General features: G+C 38.7%; 1 protein-coding gene across 1 annotated transcript in view; it reads right to left on the reverse strand.

Annotated features, from left to right (window-relative positions):
* The window catches only part of sorcs2 (sortilin-related VPS10 domain containing receptor 2), a 291,103-nt gene that overhangs the window by 130,429 nt on the left and 139,671 nt on the right, over positions 1-21,003 (reverse strand). Inside the window, exon 3 of the mRNA XM_059355551.1 lies at positions 578-677. Coding sequence (XP_059211534.1) covers positions 578-677 — 100 coding nt within the window. The remainder of the gene's footprint in view (positions 1-577; positions 678-21,003) is intronic.

Here is a 21,003-nt window from a genome sequence, read left to right on the forward strand (position 1 = left end):
TGTGCATGAAAAGCCAGCATCACAACACTTTCAGGGTAATATTTGTATCACTGTTTAAAAAAATAATAAACTAAACGATATCAGTTTCAATTTGAGACTAAACTCTTGACAGATAAAGATGTTCTACAGTTACATCATGGAAATTATAATACTAACTCACTGATGTTCCCCTTCAAGCTCCCCATTTCAAAGGCTGCATAAGGGTCCTAATCAATTCAAAGCCTCAGTTATTGTAAAAATAGCTTACACGACGAACTGTTCATAATTTGGGTGAATTGAACCTGTTCTCATATGGTTAAAAATGGTATTTTTACTGTGATAATGTCATATTTTGCCTTCATGCTGGATTGTCTTGTCTAATTTTAAGCAGTAGTCCGTCTAAAGTGTCAGTGGATCGTTTTCATAAATCCCACATCTAGAAATCTTGTAATTGCCAGCCTACCAGTGTAAACATGGAAGCAAAGCAAAACTTTTCTATTCAATCTAAAATTGTCAGTTCCAGAGGTGCAAATCCGCAGCACCTTTCAGCAAGCTCATGGACAACACAATCATTTAAAAAATGCATGCATCCTCCTACCTTTTTTTTGTTGGTTGGGCAGATGAAGAAGCTGGTCACCACAATGGTGGTCCCTGGCATCAGGTTAAGTTTGGTGTAGGTGGTGCCATAGTCAGTAGACCTGAAACCAGACAAACAGAAACATGAAACAAGTAGCAGCTTATCAGGAAACTTTAAAGAAAAATTGTGTTATAACTTTCCGTTTTCTATGATCTCATGATCATCTCTCACAATAACAAAAGGCAGGCTGGTAATGATTTGAAAAGAACCCCTAATATGCCTGTTGTACATACAATATGTTGATAGCTTGGTTCCATTTCACCACACTCAAGTCAAGTCAAGTATAGTTTGTTTGTCCCAACTTGGGCAATTTGGTTAGTCTAGGTGTATAAAAGACATAAAAAACGATTTATTCCAACACACATACATGCAACAGATCACAGCCTCCATATATCTATTAGGCGGCAATCTCCGTGTCTGAGCATGGAGGCCAACCAGGAAGTGCACTAAGCCTGCAATTCAGCGAAAATTCCAGTAAGGGGCGCTACGTTTGGCTGCAAAAGAAACCTGTCCATTCATTTCAGTGCTCAATTTGAAAACTTCTCTCTTGATTTATTACCTCAGAAAAAAATTTCAGGGACAACATTATGGTCTCAATCACTAGTAAAAAATCTTCTTCAAGACAATTTGATGTTAATAGTTCTAATAATGGCCCCATTTAGAAGAAAATAGAAGATAAAGAATCGTATGATTTGGGGCGTGGCTACAGGTCACTGATAAGGCGAGCCATCACCAGGAGAGAAGCAGAGCAATGCGTATCCACGGCAACGTGTCAATAAAGTTATATATAACGTTATATAGATAGAAAAGAGGACGTTTACCGATTTGGTCTCATAACTTTGACCCTTTCACTGTATTTTCACTTAATGACAGTAAAAAAAAAAAACTTAATGTTCAGTAAAAATGTCTTGTTCAGTGTTTGGTTGGACTAACAGACACTCCAAGGAGTCGCTGCTCAGTTTTCTGAGGTAAGAAAGGTACATTTTGTTTTTGTTTTTTTGCTAGCCAAAACTAACATCCCAGTTAATGCTCCAATTAATGCTAACATGAATTAACAGCGGCTTCTCTCAGTGAGAGGCGTGTAGTCAGTGTCGTCAGATCCCTCTTGTTCCGTCACAGTCCAATTATGGTCTGCTCCGCATATCGGAAACAAGATGGCGACGCAAGATGGCGACGAGTGTAACACTGAACTAGAGGCTTCCAACGGGCAGTCCACAAACCAATGGGTGACGTCATGGTCACTACGTCCATTATTTATATACAGTCTATGATATCTATATATCTAAAAACAAAACAAAACAAAAAACAATAGTGCAACAGAAGGCAATTCCAGGTGAAGTGTCAACCACATAGGTCCCCAACATCAACATCAACAACATCATCATCATCGTCAATATTAAACTCATCGTCATCATCATCATCATCATCATCATCATCATCATCATCACAATCAACATCACTATCATTGTTCAACCAGGTTCAGTTTCCTTCACAATGCCCTGTAGGGCATTTTTATGTTTAGTTCCAAGGTTGCCATACCAGCAAATGAAAGAAAAGGAAATAACAGATTGGATAAAGGATCTGCAACAGAGTCATTAAGGTCTTATCAACTTGAAATGATAAGAGCATAACCTCCTGTGACCCTGCGTCCTCATATGTGGACATTTCATTTTAGGTTTTATGGACCTTATACAGCACAATACATCAATTAGTATAAAAACCAGATGGCAGCACCTTGCTAAAGTCAATCAACAGCTTATCCCTAGACAAAAGTGGACCAGGTACAAAATCTGATCACATTTATGGTTAAAACTTGTTCATGTGTGCTTAATAATGTTTGTAGCTTGATATTCTTTGCAAGTTTGACTATTTTTAGCAATAGCAACAAGCTACGACTCTGCTAATCAGGAAGTACTAATTTGAGAACGAATAGACTTTTACTATCGTTCTTCCAAAGAGAGGGAGTAAATGTAAGGAAATAAAAGTTTTATACACTGGTGAATTAATTATGTTATACAGTAAAATTAACCGATTTGTTTTTTGTTTTTTTTAAACTACTTCCTGTTCAAAGACATTGCTTAGTTTTTGTACTTATGTCCTACAAATCCAAAATATCAAATATCTAGGAGAAACTAACAATACATACCAAACAAAAGCTTGGGTCTCAGGAGGTTAATGACTCTGTTCACTATGTTAACACTTTGTGTTCCATGGTTTCCGCATGGTGGCAAATCAAAACAGCTGGACACCTCATTGCCACAATGACAGCAGCCTGGAGCTAGCAATGAAGTACTGGCCAAGCCCAATCTGGCAGTTTTAAGAGCATGTTTGAACTGCTGTGTGTTTTTGAGATTAATAGCTCGCTGCTCGATTGTTTCTCCAGTACGGTTCAGTCACACCCACCAAGTAGAGTGAAGGTGAGTGTTTGTGACAGGTTTTGAAAAACGTTACTGGTTTCATCTCAGCAAGGCTGACGAGGAGTGATTGCTTATGTATAATTTATGTCTTAAATTCCTGTCAGGAATATAGAGAGGAAGGATTAATCCAGGAAACATTCTCCTCCAACCGCATAATGCAAGCAGTAGCAAATACTGATTATGAAAAAATCAAGGAACTGAATGTAACCTAGAAAAGAAGTAAAAAAAAAATGCAAATGAACATTTACTGTATTTCCATTGGGGTTTTTTTAGGGTGAAGCTTTTAACAGCTTTCTCCGAATAATCTCGGAAGAGATCCAAGCACAGAAGAAAGGAGACGCTGCAGCATTTAGCTGCAGGTTGAGGGTTCAACAGGAGGGGGCCTGGAAGAAGAGGTCTTGATGAAAGAGAATGATGAGTTAGCACGTCAGTCTGGTTAAGGACGAGAGGATTTAATCCTTGGCGCAGTGGGACATCAACTCCCGACAGACACACACGCACACGTACAATGAGACACGTACACACCCACAGCCCTGCCAAGCCATTCAGCAATCAGCTCTCCCAGAGTGCGCTGATACAGCTGGATAAAATGGAGTGGCACATCAAGGGTTAGCTACTTCTCTGTGGTAAGCTGGCAAGTGTTTTCATCTTCCTTGCTGGCCTGTGTGCAGTGTTAAACCTGGGATACTTGGAGGACAAGGACAGATCTAGTGCTGATGGCTGTGTTTAAAGCCAGTGCTTATCTTAAAACCCCACTCATAGTTGGAGTAGTGGCATACAGGCCTGATGTTTAACCCCAGCCTGGAAAAAAATGCCTGGAAAACCTCTGGGCGATTTTCAAATGACCCCCTAAAACCTGAAGTTTTTCTGGAAATTCAACACCTACTAAATAATAGATTTTTCAGCTTCTGTAGCAGATAAAAATGAAATTCAAAAAGTATTTGAGAGCTTATACCCGTGGCTTTCATACGAAGTTGAGTTTATTTGTCCAAACCTTCAATACATTTTTTTTTAAAATCAACAAACTCAGCAAATGTTACATTTGACTGAATAAAAAATCCTGTGCATAATACTAATACATGCCCATTAGCAAGATGCAAACATGATATGAGCATTGGAAGAAATAGACATAGTTACAATGTTAAATTATAATTTAGTACAATTTACAGTTGAGTTGACAAAAATCTTAATTCAGAGTTGAGCAAACTCAAAAACAAAACTTAAAATATTTAGTTTAATTGTCCAACTTAAAATTTTATCAAAGTTTGTTGCCTTGAAATTTTGAGTTCACCCAACTTTTCTTTTTTTTGCAGTGCAAGGGTCTGTTTTGAAATTCTATGCAACCTGGCAGCCTTTCTTGGATTTTGTGGACCAAATGGAAGCAGAAAATGTCACCCTGTAATACATGTTAACCTCTTACTTGTAGCCTCACATATGTTCTTTCTGTCTCCATTGTTTTTGTTTACGTGACTCACCCTATCAACAAGTACATTAAATGACTGTCTTTGATTTAGCGGTACAGGTCTGGTGGATGGTGGCAACTAGGGATTAGTTACTGTTTGTATTATGTTTGTATTTTGTATAATGTGAAAATCTTAAATAAAAAGACCTTGTTAAAAAAAAAAAAAAAAATCTCATCTCTTCTCTGACATGATTTTGACATCACATGATTTGTTAACACTACACTCAAGGTTTCAAGGGAGGCTCGATCATCACAGTGTAAGTGAAAAAAACATGCTAAACAATCAGATTCAGTGTTTGACCATTTTTCAAAGCACAATGTACATTTGTGATTGTTTTCCAACTTTCCAGGCAGGGATTAGTTTAGTTTCATACAAAACATGTAGACAGTCAGCTTACAGAGGCCTGAATATTCTTGTGGGAAAAAAGGTTATTATAGTTAGTTAATGAAAACTAACGAAATACCAAAAACTGGAATTGAAAAGTAATTTTTGTTAACTGAAATCAAATAAAAAGAGTTTTTTAAAAAACTAACTAAATAACTAACTGAAACTGTATTGTGTGGTGACAAAACTAACTAAAATTATAGTGAAAATGTCCTTCGTTTTCATCTTTGTCAACTTTTTTCATACGTAAACCTTTTGGTTGATATGAAACCTATTTCATCTATCTGGACTTAAATGGTAAATGGACCTGCACTTATACTTATATAGCGCTTTTCTAGTCGCTTTGCGACCACTCAAAGCGCTTTACACTACAGACTACGCTCATTCACCCTTTCACACACACATTCATACTGGTGGCAGAGGCTACCCTAAGCGGTCCCACCTGCCACCATTGGGAATTCATTCACACACCGATGAACGCAGCATCGGGAGCAATTTGGGGTTCAGTATCTTGCTCAAGGATACTTTGACATGTAGGCTGCCATGGTCAGGGATCGAACCAGCGACTCTACCGACTGAGCCACAGCCGCCCTGGTTTTATGACTTAATAACCTTATTGGGGCTGAGATGGATAAGACAAAGGAAATAAAGGCAACATTTATTGTGACTTTTTTTAATCTGGCACCCAACAAATACCCCATTACAAAAAAAACTAAAACTAATAAAAACTAAACTAAAACTAAGCATTTTCTAAAAAACTAAAAAGTAATTAAAACTAGCAAACTCACTCTAAAAACTCATTAAAACTAACAAAAAATCACAACAAAATTAAAACTAAAAGTAATGAAAAATCCCAAACTATTATAACCATTGATTATCTGTTGTGTGATGTTGTGTCCTGTGTTTTGAACTTATTTACTGCATATTAATTAATTAATCAAGGCTCCCGATGTGTCTGCCAGCTTCATTCTCTAGCTCAGCGGTTCCCAAACGTTTTTAGCCGCGCACCCCCTTCTATGTCCCAACCGTGTTGACGCACCCCCAATCCCCCACACCTTAAAAAAACCAAAATGCAATAAGCTTTTTTTTAGCCATATTAAAGGCGGCATGTTTAATCATGTTTAAATGAGAACACATATAATAAAATAATCACCATCACAACAATGACCTCTCGCATTTTAATTAATCTGTAACACAGTTTCAATATAATGCAACAAAGTTATGCGCAAGCTTCCAGTTTTAAGAGCAAAGAGGATGATGACAGGCTCAGGATCAGAGGCAGAAAGCAGATAAGTTGAGGAAAATGTTATATTTTGAGCCGCGTTGAACAAAAATTGCAGCAAGTTTAAATGAGCGTGGAGCTAAACAACCCGTCATCATAACACAGGTTGGAAAAATGGAAGATGATAACTTCTTCTACGCTTCATTTTAAGATGAAGTGCATTTTGAATAGCCTGTATTTATTTATTTATTAATATTACAGTTTTTGATTTTACATTTTACAAAGAAAATGTTTATTTACACTTCTTTATTGTGTGGGGGGAAAAAAATGTAATTGTGTAATTATCAGACCGCCATTACATTTTTCATCTCGCGCACCCCCTAGCGGCAGCTCGCGCACCCCCAGGGGTCCACGTACCACACTTTGGGAATCCCTGCTCTAGCTGTCTGTCAGCAGGAGCTGAGTGAACAGCTGCTGGCTGAACTGCCTTCAGCAGGCTGACTGACAGCTGCAGTTAACTGACATTACTGATTGGCTTGATAGTTTTCATGTCGGCTTCATTGGAAGACATCAACAATGTTTGTATGTACTGATTGGATTGATTGATTTCTTATTTCTACTGTTGCGAGTGAGGGGAATTTGGGTGTAGTGAAACAGAAACACAAACATAGTGGGAGTGTTGATCAATGATCGTAAATTTGTTTATTGAGCTCAAAGCACATATAGAGTGGGATATTTTTTGCTCTACCTGCTAGTAGGTTGAGCAGGGGTTATCTGTCCATTCAAGTCAATTAAATGGCCGCTTGCTGAAAACAAAGTGACAAAGACCATGACTATGCCATAAAACCACTACTCTAATGTTAGGGCAAAGAACCGTCCTGGTTAGGCCTCATTACAACGAAAAGGGGGGTTAGGGTTCCAGTGGAAAGATCTGGGTTTGCTTTGCTTCCCCCTTTGGTTTCACATTTTGTTACATCACTTCTGCTTTGGTGTTGTTCTCAGGCGGCAACCTCCGGGTCTGAGCAGGGAGGCAAACCAGGAAGTGCCTTAAGCTGCATTCTACTGAAAATTCCAGCAGGGGGCGCTAAGTTTAGCTGCAGAAACATTTCTGTCCATTCATTTCAATGCAAAATGAGAAACCTTCTCACTTGATTTATTACCTCAGAATTTTTTTTTTAGGACAACAATCGCTAGTAAAAAATCTCCTTCAAGACAATTTCATTTTAATAGTTCTAATAATGGCCCCATTTAGAAGAAAATAGAAGATAAAGAATCGTATGATTTGGGGCGGGGCTACCTTTGATTGACAGGTCACTAACAAGGCGAGCCATCATCAGGAGAGAAGCAGAACAATGCGTGTCAATAAAGTTACATATAACGGTAAATGGTAAATGGACCTGCACATATATAGCGCTTTTCTAGCCGCTTAGCGAACATTCAAAGCGCTTTACACTACAGACTGCGCTCATTCACCCTTTCACACACACATTCATACTGGTGGCAGAGGCTACCCTAAATGGTCCCACCTGCCACCATTGGGAATTCATTCACACACCGATGAACTCATCATTGGGAGCAATTTGGGGTTCAGTATCTTGCTCAAGGATACTTCGACATGTAGGCTGCGATGGTCAGGGATCGAACCCTCAACCCTTCGGTTGGGGGCCAACCAACTCTACCAACTGAGCCACAGCCGCCCCCGTTAGCGATTTGGTCTCATAACTTTGACCCTTTCACTGTATTTTCACTTAATGACAATTTATTTGAACGTTTTGTTCAGTAAAAATGTCTTGTTCAGCGTTTGGTTGGACTAACAGTCACTCCAAGGAGTCGATGTTAATTTTTCTGAGGTAAGTAACGTACATTTTGTTTTTGTTTTTTTTTGCTAGCCAAAATGAACATCCCAGTTAATGCTCCAGTTAATGCTGACATGAATTAGCAGCAGCTTCTCTCAGTCAGGTTGAGGTGTAGAGAGGCTGTAGTCAGTGATCAGATCCCTCTCCTCCTCCACAGTCCAGATATGGTCTGCTCCCCGTATCAGAAACAAGATGGCGACGAGTGTAACGCTAAACTTGATTCTTCTAACGGGGCACAAACGAATGGGTGATGTCACGATGACTACTAATTAACTGTCCACTGACCAGCAGGTGGAGCAGGCGCCTGCTTGCCGATATTTACTGGCTAATAACCACATATAACATCACTTAAATTATCTAATACCATTTCAATCATGTGCTTTGAGAGAAACCGAACCTTGATCCCTATGTTCTAGCAATTGAACGCCAATTTATAAACTTCTGTTTGGATCAAAGGTTTCAAACAAACTTTTATGTGTTGCAATAACATCTTCTGTCTGGTTTTGGAGCTGTACATAGCAGAGAAACGGCCCTCATCAAAGTAACTATGACCTCCTTTTAGCAGCTGATAGAAGGGAGAGTGCAATTTTAAGTCTATTACACCTGAGTGCAGCTTTTGACACAGAACCCCATTTTAATTATTGGTCTTAAAAACCTGGGTTGGCTCCAAGAAAACTGCACTTCACTGGTTTTAATCTAACCTTTTAGAAAGAATCGACTCGGTCTACACATCGTCTATGTCTCCCATTACCTGTGGTTTGATTTAAGGTCCAATTTTATTCTCTGTTTACTTTCAGTTGACCAAAAAATCCAGCTTCAGAATGTCTTCTTTCAATCATACCCTGACGTCACTCAGATATTACGCCTTTGTCTTCTTGGATTCATTTTACCCTCATTTATTTTTCTTTTTGTCTGGCTGCACTTTTAGGTCTTTTGTTGTGTCATTGCCACTTGCGTTTGGCTTTTACTTGGCTTTGTCTGCCAGAGCACTTTATGAACACTGTTTTTAAAAGGTGCTATATTCATAAAATTATTAAATTATTCAAACAAAACGCTGGTAAGAGTCATACATTCAGCTTGCTTAGGAATAAGCCTGTTAGGCTTCTTCCTTTCTCTATTTGAGGTGAATGAACTTCATGTAAAAATATGAATATTAAATGTACATTATGGCTCTTTAAAAATAGTTCTCTTTCAAAGTAGATGAGGCTGGTGTATTTTCCAAAAACAGCATCTATTAGAAAAGGTTTTTCTAGAAAACACAAAGAAGGCAACTGGATTTTTTTTCAAAGCAGGGAAGAGAAGTCGAAAAAGATGTTCCAGCAATAATCAGGCTAATCTGGGGGTTGGACAGGGGTTGCTGGGGAAAGTCAGCAGCCCCAGAGCCTTCTATGTGGCAAGAATAATGATGCTGAGTTAATAGAAGAGCTCATTTTGCAATGTCTGCCATCCGGACCTTTGCATTAATAGACTTGTTAGGAGCTATTGTAGATTAATGAGGAATAATTACTTTGAAATAGAGTGTGGAGCAGATGATAAGGAAGATGGTGGAGCACGGTGAGGAAAGGAGAGGATCGGATGGAAAAGTGACTAACATTGAATATGTAGCACTTAATCAACAGACACGAAAAACCTTTACTATGCGAAATACCATATTTAATCTAATTGTGTCAATCAGCTGGAGAAACATATGATTCTGATAGAAAAAAGGCTTAACCCTTTGATGAACAACATGGGTCTAAAGTGACCTGACTGAGTTTTTATTTTCTATATCTTTGCAATTAATTAATTTCATCATTCAGTATTCCAGGTTTTCCTAAATCAACTTGTTTTTCATCATACACACTGTAATAAATTACTCTGTAGTCATTTCTTTTTACTTAAACAACTGCCTCAAAATCAAGGACGCATTTATATTAAGTAATTTCAATATAAAAATGTTTGAGATAGAATCTACTTATTTTGACCACATTAAATATAATCTTTGTGTGTATGTAATTCTAAATCAAGAGCATTTTGAATGAATCCATCAATAGAATTAGTCCGTTTTTTTGTGTGACAGGCCACACAGCTGTGGCTCAGCTGGTAGAGTTGGTTGGCCCCCAACCGAAGGGTTGGCGGTTCGATCCCTGACCGTCGCGGCCTACATAGCGAACTATCCTTGAGCAAGATACTGAACCCCAAATGGCTCCATAATATCAATAATATATCTGGACTTTCTGGGGGTAATATTTCGAGCAAAAAGTTGCAAATTTACTAGATTAAAGTGGCAAATATACAAGAAAAAACGTTGCAGATTTAAGAGATTTAAAGTGGCAAATCTGTGTGAAAAAAGTCACAGATTTATGAGAAAAAAAGTAACTTTTTTCTCCCAGATTCACCACTTTAAATCTCATAAATCTGCGCATTTTTTTCTCGTAGATTTGCCACTTTAATCTCGTAAGTTTATTTCTCGAAATATTACCCCCAGAAAGTCCAGATATATTATTGATATCATGGACTGTCCATTATTAAAGTCCAGAAACCATTGCCTACATCAGCATATCACTTTCATGGCTCAAACTGCCTCTGTACTTTGTAAGAATGTGTATTATGGAACATGTTAGGACCTCGAGAAAAAAACTTTGAAAGACAGATGATTGATTGAAAGACACTATGTGGACGCTGGATATTCACACACACACACACACACACACACACACACACACACACACACACACAAGAACGAAGTCCAGTCCATAATATCAATAAAGTAAATATTATTATCATACTGATTGGTCAGATATCATGGTGTCACTGTCTGTGACGTAGCCTGGTCTTTGCTAATTAGCTGGAAGAAATCCATGTGGTTCTACGACAAAACAGAGAGACATAGGGACCTCATTTAGATATCCACTGAAGTTACCAAATATAGTTCTTCGCCCGATAAAGGGTTAAACAAGTGGCAACAGACAGATGTCATTTGATAGAGACCATACGGCGCAAAAAATAGTAAAAGGACATGAACCATTAGAATACTGTGGTTAAAAAAAGAGACAGGGGAGAGAAAGAAGTGTCTGCAAGAGTGAATGTGACAGAGACAGACGCTGTGGGTGAAATTGTATTTTCCTTCATACGCTTGAGAAAACAGAGAATGTGGAAACACTTTAGGGTGGCGACAGGTGTTGAATCAGATTTAATGTCCTAATATGTCAAGGTTGCTCCAGCACCTGGGAAGATAAATAGAGAGCGTCAAGGGAACGTGTGACAAGAGAGAACAGCAGAATATAGAGAAGAGGGTAACAAGAATGTCATGTGGAAACAGGTTTCTAATGAATTACTTAGAAAATCCACCTCAAGATGTAAGACATTACGAAGAGAAGTGTATCCTTCAAGACCTGTCGCTCCTCACTTTGCATGCAAGTCAAGTGGCATCTGCTGTCAAGAACGAAGCTTTTATTTTGAAATAGGTTCAAACGAAGCTCATGGTAGGGCAGAGCAGTGGGGTGGTGTATTTCTATATCAGATGAGCCAAGTAAATAGATACAGGTACATCTCTGGAAAAGTTCAAAAACAATTGTGTCAATTATTTCAGAAAGTGAAACTCGTGTATTATATAGATTCATTACACATAGAGTAAAATATTTCAAGCCTGCATTTCAGCTTTTGTCTCATCAAAATTACAAGAAAAACAGGCTAGAAATATTTCACTCTACGCGTAATGAATCTATATGATATACGAGTTTCACTTTCTGAAATAATTCACCAAAAATATTGAACTTGATGTTCTATTTTTTTTTTTTTTAGATGTACCTGTAGTAGCTTGGTGTCTTATCATGCTCAATGTCAGATTTCTGCAGGGAGCCGAATGGTGACACAGGCTAATGTTGTGGGTCTGAGTCAGGCCTGGACAGCAGACGGACAGACCGTTTAGTTTGACGAGGCTCATCACTTATTGGCTGACATACAAATTTCCCAGCAAATGGGGGGCAGAGGATCGATCCCTAACTGCCTGTAAAAATGTGAAATATGAAAACCTGCATTGCATTACATCCCAGCTGCTCTACTAAGGGATGAAGTATAAGGCAAATTTGCTTCCCAGGGTATAACTCATTGGGGTTTTTAGCAAAAAAAAACCAACCCAATTTTTTTGTCAAATTTTGTCCAGAGCGGGTTAAAGCTGGGATCATAAATTTTCCTTTGAAACAACAGGGAATTAGCATGAGATGGCAGCTTTGGATTCATCGCAGCATAGGTACTTTCCATAACTAGCGTCAACAAATACTGCTGAAAGAGAGCAGCCATGAGAATTAAAGCTGATTTACAGTTAAAAGCAAAGCATCATAAAAACCACCTGATGGATCACGCTTCCAACAACTACAATTAGGGATGGGTACCGAATTCGGTACTTTTATAGGTACCGACCGAATTCCGTCGGCACTACGGAGTACCGATTCATGTAAAATCAAACGGTACCATGTTTCAGTACCTAGACGGCGTTAACTTTAAACTGATCATTGATTTCAACCTGTTTTCATCTAACGTATTTGATTAACAAGCGTGCTGACGATCGCACTATTTTTCTTTTTTTATTTACCTCCTCCTCTGGTCCTGTCTGCTCACCGCGGCCACTAGCTGCTGCCCTCTTCCAACCCGGCGCAGAGACGAACAGCCGGCTCTAGGCCTGCTAGCCGCCAGCTGCTATCTCTCCAATGTCTCTACCCGGGCTTGGCCTTCGTCTGCCTCCAGATTGGACCTTCCTTACTCCGTTTGCTCTCTCCATTCTTCTGTAGACCAGTCATTAACAGCTAGCAACTAGCTGCTGCATCTCTGGTCCTCCGCTAATACTCCGCTCTTCAACTCAGGAATATTACTTGCCACTTAACTCCAAACTGCCTGGCTGAAATTAAATCCCTCAGACTCCTGCGTCATCCTCGATATGTGCACAGAGCAGCCCGACTCAACTTTGTTTATTCCAACCATGCTATGGCCACAATACTGTCTGACCGGTGCCGCGCCGCACAGCTACGACGTCATCACAACAAATCACACGTGCACTTGCAACTTTTTTTTTTTTTTTTCTCTGTGCACTTGCAACCTGAGAGCGCTCCTCTGCATTCTTTGATAACACTGCAACCTTCATGTTACAAAATGCACGTTCACTCAACAATAAAGCTGCTCATCCTGGATTTTACATTGTTTTGATATATTTTTTAAAGTTTATTTATTTTGAGAAATAAATATGTTGAATATGTCTAAATGGCCTATATATGGTTTATAAATGATGATTAAACATTAATAAACTATCTGTTTACCATTTATAAATGATGGTTATTGTAAAGTGTTACCAATGCATTTATTGTAAGTCGCTTTGGACAAAAGCATCAGCTAAATGACATGTAACGTAAAAAAAAATGTAAAAAAACGTATGATGCTAAAAAAGAAAGGTGGTGCTCCCATCTGCTTCACACATAGACAGGTCAATGCTGCTGGCCTATATATGGTTTGCATTTCCCTTAAAAATGACCATTTTGCTTCACTGCAGCCATTTGTTTTTACAGATCAGGTAACACCTCAGTGCTCTCTATCTGTTTATTTCCCCTTACTTTTTACAGCATTGCAATGGAAATAGATGACAGAGCTCAGAGAGTCTCAGGTGTACCCTGGACACAGGTTTTATGGGTCATCTTCTCTGGCCTGATTGTGTCAAGCTTAGCTTTATTGACTGCAGAATGGAATGTAGAATGATATAGTAGGTCCTACAGGGACCTAAAACATGCTGCCAACACAGAAGAGCAGAGTTGTGAGGCCACGCTGAACAAACATTTGAAAATGCCCGTGAGAATGTTTACCTCTACTACACTCAAAAAAATGTTTTGTTGAATGAACATAATTTTATCTGAATCTAGATATTTTTATTATGTTGACTGGACTTAAACATTTTAAGTAAATAAATAAAAAATTATATTATGTAATTATTTCTCAATTATTTTGAGTTCATTTTACTCAAATTTTCTTAGTAAATCCAATTAAACCCACGTTAAATGAACTTAAAAAGATTGTGTATGTTTTTTTAAATATATTGTACTCTTTCAAATCAATTAAAATGTTTAAATTGTACATTTTTATTAAGTTGATTCTAATTAAATATTTTTTTAGTTATCATACATGACAGAGAACCACAAGATGTGTACACCACCAACGTTAATATGATACAAACAACACAACACAAGAGAGCAGAAACACACTGCTCAGATTCTGTCAACCATAATCATAAGGATGGAATGAACAGTCTAAACTGACAAAAAAAATTTGGATGAACTTAATTTTTTCGAGCTACATTTAATTAAATAAAATAAGATAGTCATAATTCTGACAATATATGTTGAAATTACCTGTATTTTATAAGTGGAGTTAAATAACACATAATTTCGAATATATAAAATATGCTTAAATAATATATGTAACATTTACTAAGGGTCAAAATCACTTTTTTCAGTGTACGATGCCTGCTCCATCCTTTCAAGACGTTTGTGCCTTGTGGTCATTTGGCTGTGACCGTCACAAAGTCAGACGACAGATTTTAGCACTCAGTCCCTTAGTGTGAAGACTCAGCTGAGAATGCCTCCAGAAAAGGGACACTATGTAGAGTTCACAGAGGGAGTGTGAACCTGTGTTGTTAGGGTAGGCAAAAATATCACTGCTGAACTTCACTGGCCTTGGGATGACAGGAACAGAGGTGTCAACTACACTGGTCACAACTCGTGAAAAGGCAAACGAGTCGCAGTGTCTCCAAAAAGGTGTTATGGTTGACAGGCTCATAAAAAGGCTCTAGACCAGGGATGGGCAACTGGAGGCCCGGGGGCCCCATATGGCCCGCACCCTCACTTGAAGTGGCCCTCAGTACAACTACATGCATTTGAGCATGAAATCTTAAAAGTGCAGTGTAAAAATGCACAAAATGACTTCTTGCAATTAATGTTGGTCTGCTGTTCTTGCACTGAAAAAAAAAGAAATCACGGGATAGGCTCCAGCCCCCCGCGACCCGATTGCGGATAAGCGGTTAATGGTAATGAATGAATGAAAAGAGTAAGTGGTTATTTTTTATTTGCTTCAAACCTTTTGTATTCCTATTTATACTGTTAAACATGCATTTGAGCATGAAATATGTCAAGTTTCTGCACTGTAAACATATTTAAAATTGCAGTTTCATCATATCTGGTTAAGTGTACGGTCCTTTATGTGGCCCTGTGGTTGTAACCATGAAAAATTGTGGCCCCCTCCAGCATTTAAGTTGCCCATCCCTGCTCTAGACCAAAGAGAGAAGATGGTTCACAGACCTCGCTGTGTGTATTTTGGTTTACCCACAGTAACATGCTCATGACCCACCCATTATGTCTTTGCCATGCCTTTATTAATCTTATTTTGTTTGCTTATTGATATTAAAATATATTTTATTGCTCATCTATTATAAGTTAACTATGCTTTTTGCAACTACCGGATCTAAAGCGAGAACAATGCCTAATTACTTGTTAATTAATGGTTATAAAGGACCTTATTATTATAAAGCGTTACCATAATTTCTTTGCAATAAAGCAAAATTGAAATCTAAATCTTTGTCACAAGAAAAAACAGACATCAATGAGTTTATTTTTAGTTATAACTCAATTTCAACCCAAAATATAGTTACTGCAGTTAGACATTGTAGAGCAGTACACTTGTGACATGATGAAGCACTGCTCTACTCAGAGCTTGTTTGTCAGCTTGTTTCTACAATTTCACTGTTTTGACACGACACATTAAGAGAGAGTGAGAGTTTTTGGTAATTCATGTGAACTTCTGCATTTACTCAGAATGGACAAACTCTCCTCCGGTACTGTGCCGTGAATTCACCCTCTGATTGCTCTCATTCCCCTTCTATTCCCTCTTCCATCCCTCACTTCCTGAACTCCAGCAAACTTTGTGTTTTGAGTCCTGCCTCTGCACTTGGCACCACTTTATCAAAGTGCCATTTGCAGTGGCAGAGGATGTAGGAGATAATGCATTGTATTGTCTTGTAATGTAAAGAGTAGGAGGAGAGACTTGTACAAGTGGGCCTGATCAGAGATGACAGTCATGGACCCCATTACATGCAGAACTCATTGTGCAACAGATTTGTTTTTGCTGCAATCTCCCATACAGTATGATGAGAGTAAATTACCTCATTTGCATTAGAATCACAATACCTGGCAGAAGCGGGTGGGAAGATGTGGACAAGATTTTTGTTTTAGCAGCAAATCTGGAAGTGCCTCCTACACTGCAAGTAGTCTGCACAGGCAGTTAGTCAAGATACAGTGATTCATGCTCGCTTAGGGCACTTCACAGTAGCGGATAGTCTCTTGAAGTGCACAAAAGCACTGGAGCACAGTTATCAGGAACTAAGTGCTGCTGCCATTTGAGAAGCTGCTTATGGGTGTCCTCTAACAGTTCCATTTTGCATTAATTTCTTCGTTGGTATGCAGACAATTAATTATTATACATATACTATAAAAAAACAAACATCAATTGTTGCTTTCTGTCCCTTCTGCTCTACAGAGTTGGGTAAAAGGGCATTTGTTTACTCTGCACCTTATGCTGGAATATGCTACAGAAAGAATGGAAATTAACTGAATTTGTTACTTTGAGCACTTTTAAATCCAAACTAAGAGTTATTGAGGCCAATTCCATAACATGCACTTGTTTCTCATGACGTGTTTAAGGTCTGTATGTTATGTAAATATGTAACTGTATTCTGTGTTTGCTGCCTCTTGGCCAGAGCTCCCTTGAAAAAGAGGTTCTTAATCTCAATGGGATATTCCCTGGTTAAATAAAGGTTAAATACAAAAATAAATAAATAAATCAAACCACCACACTATAAGGTACACTGTAAAAAATGTTTGTAGAAATTACAGTAAAACACTGTCAAATTGCATCAGAAATAGGTCGTAAATTAAACATTGTGCATCACGGCAGTAGATACTTTTAATTACTGTAAAACAAAGAATAGTATAAAACTTTAAATTCTACTGTCATAAACTGTAGAAAACACACAGTTTTGCTGTAAAAAAATGTTTTAAATCATGTAAAATGAATGGAGAAACACCATGATGACACAATTATCCTAAAGGTAATGGGATTATTCAGTATAAATTACAGTTTTTGCTGATATTTACATTTACATACGCTCACTGTATTTTTACAGTGAAGTTCTGGCAACCACAGCTGCCGGTATTTTACCGTAGATTAAACAGATTTTTTTTTTACAGTGTAGTTTTTCCTGGAGGTGGTTGTTGTATTTTACAACTGATCCCTTCCGTCCCAGGATTTATACTGAGTCACTGGCTTTATCCTGTCAGCTGAGATGACAATTTGTTTGATGTCCTTTTGAAAAGGACCAAATGGAGTCTGCCATGGCCTCTAGCTCTTCCTCTGTGGACTACAGTCAGCCTGCTTCTATCAACACAAGCTGTGTTTGCACTTTCCGTTGACAGGTTTCTGCTCTCATACATGTTTGATCAACACCCTCCTTACAATCCATTACAGAAAATATTTTTGGTGAATTGCTTATTTGTAGTATTGCTTCAACTTTGGGACTCTACTTTTATTATGTTTCCTTGGGGTAACAAATAGTCTATTGTTTCCAGCAGGCGGCAACCTCCTGGTCTGAGCAAAGAAGGCGAACCAGGAAGTGCCTTAAGCTGCATTCTGCCAAAAATTCCAGTAGGGGGTGCTAAGTTTGGCTGCAGAAAGATTTCTGTCTATTAATTTCAACGCAAAATGAGAAAACTTCTCCCTTGATTTATTATCTCAGAATTTTTTTCACTATGGTCTCAATCTTCTTCAAGACAATTTGATGTTAATAAATGGCCCCATTTAGAAGAAAATAGAAGATAAAGAATCGTATGATTTGGGGCGTGGCTACAGGTCACTAACAAGGCGAGCCGTCATCAGGAGAGAAGCAGATAAATGCGTATCCAAGGCAACGTGTCAATAACGTTATGTAGATATAATAAAGGACGTTTACCGGTTTGGTCTCATAACTTTGACCCTTTCACTGTATTTTTACTTAATGACAGTTTATTTGAACGTTTTGTTCATTAAAATGTCTTGTTCAGCGTTTGGTTGGACTAACAGACACTCCAAGGAGTCGATGTTCATTTTTCTGAGGTAAGTAACGTAGATTTTGTTTTTGTTTTTTGCTAGCCAAAATGAACGTCCCAGTTAATGCTCCAGTTAATGCTAACATGATTTAGCAGCAGCTTCTCTCAGTCAGGTTGAGGTGTAGAGAGGCTGTAGTCAGTGATCAGATCCCTCTCCTCCTCCACAGTCCAAATATGGTCTGCTCCCCGTATCGGAAACAAGATGGCGACGCAAGATGGCGACGAGTGTAACTATAGTTTCCACCCTTAACAAAATGCTGAAAAACAAACATCAACAGAGTGACAGAAGAGACATGAACAGCATGTTAGCAAGGTAAGAAATTAGCGGCGTACACCTCGGCTAACATGAGCACTATGCAGAACCACCACAGCTCTGAGTCTCTCCTTAAATCAACAGCGCCGGTAAAGATAATAGTTGACAAGAAGAGCCCAATCCTCAGTTATGTTTTGGGTGGGGATGCGTACAACTATTTACTGCAGAGCACATTGCACACAGCAGAATGCATAACAGTTGCAACAAATCAGGTATAAATCACTTTTAATTTCTTTGCTGTGTCTCTGTGTGTGTGAGATGGTGTTTTCTACAATGTGTGAGGAACTTGAGCACATCAGAGTGTGTGTGTGTGTGTGTGTGTGTGTGTGTGTGTGTTTCTGTTAAGAGGGAAAGGGAGGCTCTTTGGCATTAATCTTAATAAGTAGCAGTGTTTGTAATGTTTACAGACTTAAGCTGATGAGAGTGAGGAGAGGGGAGAAGAGGTAAAAGGTGGAATTTAGAGGGGGAATTTGCTAGAAGACAGGTTTCTATCCCACTAAGTAGTTTAGTATTAGTATTACAATATGGACCTGCATCGTTTTGGACTTTCCATTGAATAAAATACTACATTTCCAGTTGCATTTTGTCATTGAAGTCTTTAAACATAGTGTTAAAATATCGTCTCGTCTGGTTCTCTTGAACCCAGTATTGTGTATCATCTCGTCTCAACAGCTGAGTGTATGGTCACACCCCTAATGTTTCCAATTAGCAATTGATGTCACCCAATACAAAGTTTCTTTGCCGGTTAGCAACCTGCATGCAAAACATTGAGGAAGCTGCTCTTACTCCATGAATCCCATCAACAAGCCCTTACTGCCCTGATTTTCATTTAGTCTCCTAAGTTCCAAACGTTGAAAGTAAAGTTGTATGTATATATGTGTGTGTGTGTGTGTGTAAATGGAGTAAATGGAGTGCACTTATATAGTGCTTGTATCCAAAGCGCTTTACACTACAGACTACGCTCATTCACCCATTCACACACACATTCATATTGGTGGCAGAGGCTACCAGCCTGGCCACCTGCCACCATTGGGAATTCATTCACACACCAATGAACGCAGCATTTGGAGCAATTTGGGGTTCAGTATCTTGCTCAAGGATACTTCGACATGTAGCTGCCATGGTCGGGGATTGAACCACCACCCTTCCGATCAGAAGACGACCCACTCTACCAACTTGTGTGTGCGTGTGTGTTTTGTCTGAGAAATAATAAAGGAATCTTTTTCAGTCATAATTCGTCTCAAGCTCATTCTATTAAAAAAGGTAGATTCTGAGTAAATCATGAGAAAATTGTATGGAATCATGAGTTAAGTGTATTTCTTTTACAAATATTTTGTGATTATTTTAGCCTCTGTTTTTTTCAGATTGCTGAAGGATCATTTAATCCAACATTGAACCAGATTCCAATGTATTTCTGCTTTATTGATGCTACTCTCTCCTAACATGGTTTTAAAGCTATTTTTTGGACCTTGTGTTTCTAAAACCCTGCATACGGCCAGTGTCCCTGTATACTCCGTCCCCCAGTCCAGCCCCCAGTCCCATGTCCCTGGACTGAAATACGGGCATATTCCAGAGGTGTTTATTCCACGTATCTCCCCTTCTTGCTCTACTTCAGTGACTGAGATTAACACTTCGAACAGGCTTCTCCTCAATCTTCCTGCTCTAATTTGGTTAAGCTTCGACACAACCAAGTCTGCTTGCAGTGTCTTTAAGGCACCATAAAAAACACCCACCTCCACCCATCCCTCAGTACCACCCACGCAGTGCCCTCAGTAAAGCCGTGTCCCAGCTGAGCAGAAGGAGCAAAGGCAATAAATGGGGACATTTATCTAGCTGACATCCCCATCAGCATTTTTTTTGGGACATGCACCACACTCTGCAGACTCCAGGCTCTCCAGACTTTATATGAAACATGAGTGTGTTTGTGTGCAGTTGACTTTGAAGTTTGACTCAGATTAGTGTTTTATGTGTGAAGATGAATAGCAAGCAGACGTGATCAGATAAAAAGGAGCAAATGCTCCAACTGAAACTTGGCTGCGAGTTCTAAAAACTGATCTCCTGTCTCTGCCGTGTCAGCCAATCTAATCTGCTATTGACCCAATACACTGTGGGTTTTTTCTCCATAACCATGCTGGGATGCAGAGACAGATTAATTATAAAGACATAAGAATGCTCTCCAGTTGAATTGCCTCGACTGGAAATCTAAAGAGGTGTATTTTCTTTCTTTGCCCAGGCCTTTGGGAAATACTCATCACTATCTCCTCACAAAGCTAAAAACAAAGTTCATCTTGAGAGTAGTGTTGCACATCTCTCTGTGATAAACGATTCGATTCGCATCTAGATACACAGGTTACGATACGATTCTGGGTACACTGCAAAAAAAGAAAAGTTGGGTGAACTCAAAATTTCAAGGCAACAAACTTCGATAAAATTTTAAGTTGGACAATTAAACTAAATATTTTAAGTTTTGTTTTTTGAGTTTGCTCAACTCTGAATTTCTCTGGCACGATTGTAACGCCGCTATGAAATGTCAGCTAATGTTGTGACCACAATTTTGAGTTAGCATTGATACGCTAAT

This window comes from Centropristis striata, chromosome 17, assembly GCF_030273125.1.
Source record: "Centropristis striata isolate RG_2023a ecotype Rhode Island chromosome 17, C.striata_1.0, whole genome shotgun sequence".
NCBI classification, from domain to species: Eukaryota; Metazoa; Chordata; class Actinopteri; order Perciformes; family Serranidae; genus Centropristis; species Centropristis striata.